Source organism: Arachis ipaensis, chromosome B05, assembly GCF_000816755.2.
Source record: "Arachis ipaensis cultivar K30076 chromosome B05, Araip1.1, whole genome shotgun sequence".
Classification (NCBI taxonomy): Eukaryota; Viridiplantae; Streptophyta; class Magnoliopsida; order Fabales; family Fabaceae; genus Arachis; species Arachis ipaensis.
In genome coordinates, this window is record NC_029789.2 from 18,335,747 (window position 1) to 18,341,026 (window position 5,280).

General features: G+C 35.6%; 1 protein-coding gene across 6 annotated transcripts; it reads right to left on the minus strand.

The window, feature by feature from the left end:
- LOC107643201 (dehydrodolichyl diphosphate synthase complex subunit NUS1) lies at positions 219–4,590 on the minus strand. 6 transcript variants are annotated; one of them, XR_001620787.2, is made up of 9 exons: positions 4,169–4,578; positions 2,782–2,833; positions 1,997–2,267; positions 1,851–1,912; positions 1,436–1,634; positions 1,246–1,342; positions 923–1,005; positions 632–706; positions 219–563 (listed from the first exon to the last, which is right to left on the minus strand). XR_001620787.2 is itself a non-coding variant. In XM_016346781.2 (8 exons), the coding sequence occupies exons 2-8, from the start codon at positions 2,827–2,829 to the stop codon at positions 699–701; spliced, it is 768 nt and encodes a 255-aa protein (XP_016202267.1). In that variant the 5' UTR covers positions 2,830–2,833; positions 4,169–4,578; the 3' UTR covers positions 219–698. The 6 variants fall into 6 exon arrangements, 5 of the variants coding, with proteins under 5 accessions (XP_016202267.1, XP_016202269.1, XP_016202271.1 ...); XM_016346781.2 differs by having other exon boundaries at positions 219–706; XM_016346783.2 differs by having other exon boundaries at positions 219–706; positions 1,997–2,277.

Consider the following 5,280-nt stretch of genomic DNA (forward strand, 5'->3'; position numbering starts at 1 on the left):
TAGGCAAAATTGCATACTCATTAACCACTTCAATTCAAATATACAACTTTCACCAACAAAAAAAAGACAAGGAAAAAAGTAAAAGAAAAGAAAAAACAATCAATCATGTTTCATGTTTACATTTGGAAGCATTTCTTAAATAAAACTAAAACTAAAAAAAATCTTATAAGTCTTTGTTATTTATTTAACCTCTATTATCTTATGCTTAACTAATGAGATTTTAAAGTGAAAGGGAGTTAAAATGTAATTATCAGGTACCCTGTTCTTTTCTTTTCCCTTCCACGATACAATGTGTCCTGTTATTAGTACACAACATTGCTTTGTAATGACAACTACACGTTACTTTTCTACCTGGGGAGGAAAACGAAAGGGTGGAAATTGGAAATATACGACCATCTTTGTTTGTATATCAACAACTGCATCCTCTTTCTCAGTCTCTTATGGTGCACTTTGAATAAAAATACACGGAAGTTATAAGACAAAAACTATATATGAATAAAGAGAGTAATATATATAACTTTTTTCTTTCTTTTTTCCTTCCCCCAAAAAAACTTACATTAGAACTATATTATGATTTGCAATTATATTTCTCATCTACCGAAAGGTCTGCCGCTCAAATATATGTAGTTAAGTATTTTTCTATTATTCACTCCTATGTGGCTTGCAAATGCCAAGTCAGTTATCCTCAAATTCCTTCACTACGTACCTGTTAGCACAAACCAAAAGATAATACGTTTGAGTTACCTACAGAATATTGATTTCAATACATACTGACTCTGCCTAGCATCCGAAGACAGAGCCATATATTATAATTGTTGAGAGTAGTCTATCAATATGATTTACTATATACTTCCGTTCAAGCAACTAATACAACAATACAAACATAATCCAATTATAAAAAAAATCATTGTAAAATACTTACCATAATTCTGGTGCACTTTTGTGAAGTTGTAAATGGCTTTTATTAAGGAGCCATATCTCATGAAGTTCAATGATCCCATATGTCTATAATAAACATCTGTCAGAATCTATTCAAATATATATATATATATACACAAAAAAAATTGAAACTTTTACTATTTACAAAACACATACAAATGGAAGGAGATTAAATTTATGGGTTAATGATCCAGCAATGGAATTGAGAAGAGAAGTAGCTCTGCAACAGCAATACAGAGGGAAAGCAAAAGAGAGAATGCTTTTTTTCTGATAAAATGGATAACAATGATGGTCTAAAGAACTTACACAATCTCAGTATACCGAATCCTCCATGCAGGAAAACCAAGGTGGCTTCTCACTGGCCCATAAACAAGTAAAAGGTCAGGTTCAGGACCCTTGCAACCTGACAGTGAAACCAGATGATTATTAAGTGAATATGTCCTGAACAAGAAAATTAACTATTTAAATGACTAGTAGGTTCAGAAAGCAAACAAACCAACAACTTTCAGTGCCTCATTCAGGAGAGGTTCTGATATCACTTGACCATCAATTTCTCCACCAAAGTTTTGTCGTTTCAAATTCTCTACAAAAATAAAATTGGCTGCTTTTACCATGGCCTCCTTTCCATCTGCGTAAGAAACAAATTCCAAAGTCATGTGCTCTGGAACGTGGAGTGTAATAGCTTCATTAACTTCCTGCACTGAGTTAATGCTAGATCAGAACTCATTGACAGTGATTTCCATTGAATATCTATCCAATCCATACTTTCCCACCAACACATTGCTTCAATCTCGATAATGATTACTATGGGCAACTAAGATATATTTCTTGTTTTGTGCAAGCAAATATCATAAGTTCATTAACATGTTATGAAAAAAGCATACTACCTAACCAAAAAATGCATATAGTACCTCTATTGGTTTTGCATTCTTCAATTTTCCAAATATGGCTTCTTTAGACTTCTTCAGCACTCCTAAAATGCAGAATTCAAGGAAAATATTTATATATGGCCTGAATCACAAAATGTTTATCATTAATGCTTCTCCAAGCTTCATACCATTCATGTCATAGAGGCAAACATTCTTTACCCCAATAGAATCCAGCCACTGCAAGAGCTTGACAACTTTTGAAGTTTGGTGAGCATCTTCACTTTCTATGACAATGGCAAGGTACCGAAGCTTTGCTATATTAAGAGACTTGTATTTCTCCAATACTCCACAAGTGATGAAATAACTTTCAATGAAACAACGGATTGCTAAGATGGAATGCCAAATGCTGAGAAGTATGTGTAGGAAGTACCAAAGGAGTTGAAGCCCAACATTGCCCATCTGTAAAAGCCTTAAAACCCACAATGAATACACTTTTAACATTTTCAATTTGAATGGAAAAGCATGCGCTCAGTTGCTGTGCCTAGACCAAGTAACCACTTAAACTTATGCCAAACGCTATTATGTTCAACAATAAACTGGACAAAAAATCCAGTTAAAAAATAATAGGACAAGTCAAAGAGGGAACAGTATGATGCATTTAGATTGGAATATTGCATGATTTCTATGAAATATGGCTAGTCATGATCCATTGATCTTCCTAAACTAAAAACACCATAAAAGTAAAAGTTTAATTGAAAGATAAGTTTTTGATACTTTCAGTGCATTGAATAAGTCAAAAACCTCAAAAATTTCCATTATTATCTTCTTAACAAGTTCCCCGGGACATTTTTTAGCTACATCATTTACTTAATCAGTAACTGTATTATTGCCAGTTCCAAACATGTATTATACACATTTCCCCCCTTGTCTTTTTACTCTAATTTGTAATAAATCATGAAAATTGAGCACTCACAGTGAGAACGGAACGAGACAACTTGCGAGCTGGATATTTCAAATCCATGATCCTAACAGTATGCAAAACATAAAATCCATCAAATTCCAAAGAACATATTATCGCATTCACTCAACAGTAACACTAAACAATAATGTGAGTATTTTGAATCGAAATTAGGAAGGTCAATAGAGACAAATTCAGGTGTTTGATGAATCTGAGAAAGGAAGAAGAAGAGTAATGAACAAGGTTGCGAGAACCGAACCGGTCATCAGACGGTCGAGCTATTGGTTCAATGGTTTAATGGTTCAACCGGAGTCGAACCGTAGTTGAACCGATTTAATTAAATATAGAAATAAATTATTAAAATTTAATATATAATTTCAAATATACAAATTTAATAATTTTTAAACTAATAACCCTCTCAAGTCTAGAAAGAAGCGCAAACAAGAAATGGCACCACAAACCAACTTCTAAAAACTAGAATTCATGCATACATGGGGGGTTCAAAGACCTGACAAAACCCTTACAATCAAGGTGATGACTTTGGTCTTTTTCCCATTACATACAAATTGAAACATCAGTCAACATTCAGCAGAAAGAAAATTATAGGAAACAGGTAAACAAAGATAATACATAAACATGTTCTTACTCTTAATTAATACTCATTTGTTTCAAAATAAATAAATATACAAATAAAGTAGTTCACGGAAAATTCTATGTATATAGACAAATTGTCTAAAATAAATTAATTTTTCAATTACTACTTTTTCTAAATTGATAGTTATTTTGAAACCAAATTGAACCAAAACGAATTAATTATTTGCAAGAGTGAAATATCCATAAAATTAATTTAGAATCCAATGTCCATACAATTAACTCAGAATTCATACAATTAACGCAAGAGTGAGATCAATTATCTCTCGTGATTGAAGGAATGCAACTTGAACTCCTTGCAATGGCTCATTTCTTTGGTCCATTTTGTTCTTCTTCAGTATAGCTTTCATGGCTTCAGTTTGGAACAAAACAGGGAAAGCAATGGCATACTTGATGAACCTAACACAAGCGTTTATGTAATAGAAAACAACAAAAGCAATACCATACTTCCAATCAAGTGTTCAACAAAAGCCTTCCAATAAAATATTCAACAACAAAAACCCAGAATCCAAGAATAGAAAACTCAGCATCAAAAACTAAGAAATCCAAAAACAGAAAAACTAAGCATAGAAGCAAGATTCAGAACAACCCAACTCAAAACAGAAAAATCCAAATTCAGCATCCAAACTAAATTCAGAATCATATAAGCAACAACCCAACTCAAAACAGAATCCCAACTCAGAATCTAGTACACAAACTCAACTCAGAAGTCAGAATCCTAGAAATTGAAACTGAAGAAGAAGTGGGTTACCCGAGACACGGCGAGGCAGGAACGGCGGTGACAGAGTGAGCTCGGAAGAGGATCACTTTGCCACGGCGAGGCCCCGAACAGAGATTCCCGGCGAGGCTCCGGGTAGAGATTCACGGAGAAGAGGACGGGCTTGAAGAGGATCGAGCAACCGTTCGCGACTGAAGAAAACAGGGCCGACGAGCAACCGTTTGCGATGGCGACACCAAGAGCTCCGAGAGCTTCGCGCGATGTAGAGGAGAAGAGGGTCGAACGGACCTTCGAGAGACGACGAAGGCACGGCACCCTCTGTCACAACCGGCGGCGATGCCACCTCTACCCGACGATGACAGAGACGACGAGTTCCAGGCGGTGGTGATGAACAGTGTTTTAGGTTTGTGAGAGTAAAAGGGGAGGGGGTTGTTCGCGTTATGTTGCAGTGTCGCCCGTTTTTCCTTTTTTTTTTTAATCAAAATTCAAAACGCACCGTTTGGGAGGGGGGAGTGAACCGGGCCTCCGAAAAACGAACTGGTTCAGCCGGTTCACCGGTTAACTATTGGTTCGACCGGTTTTTTATCGATTTTTTGCAAGACGCAATTTCTGGTTAAACCGATTGAACTGGCCAGTTTGATCCGATTTTCAGAACATTGGTAATGAAAACGAATACAAAAGGAAAAGAAAGAGGATCAAAATTGAAATCAAAGAAGATAATTAAAAGAGGAAAAACAGAAAAAGGTGGGTGAGAAAGTAGCATTACCTTGTCACGTTGTATGCGATGCAATAAACGCAAAAATGGCGCTTATTATTGTTACATTATTCTAACTGGTTACACCGGGAACCATGAGCAACGAGCACTTATTATTGTCACACTATTCTAACCTATTGAACCGGTAACCATCAGCAACGTGCAATGAACAATGAGGAGAGAAAAAAAAGGGAAAAGAAATTAAGAAAGGAGAATCCAAACCAAGAAGGAGAAACAGGAAACGTGAACGTGAATGGCTTCCTGCTTTTTTTTTTTTTGGTCATGGCCTGGAACCAAGGGTTGGACCAGAACCAAAAAACCGCATCCAAACCACTATCCGACCCTATTCACTAATAGAACTGCTCCTTTGTTAGTAAAATTTAAATCAACT

What these genes read in the sequence shown, in the direction of transcription:
- LOC107643201 (XM_016346781.2), bottom strand. Translation starts at nt 2,829, where the DNA reads ATGGATTTGAAATATCCAGCTCGCAAGTTGTCTCGTTCCGTTCTCACT. An exon ending in TGTCTCGTTCCGTTCTCACT is followed by an intron (nt 2,268 to 2,781) that starts GTGAGTGCTCAA and finishes AGGCTTTTACAG; the next exon opens with ATGGGCAATGTTGGGCTTCA. An exon ending in AGAATGCAAAACCAATAGAG is followed by an intron (nt 1,635 to 1,850) that starts GTACTATATGCA and finishes AACTCAGTGCAG; the next exon opens with GAAGTTAATGAAGCTATTAC.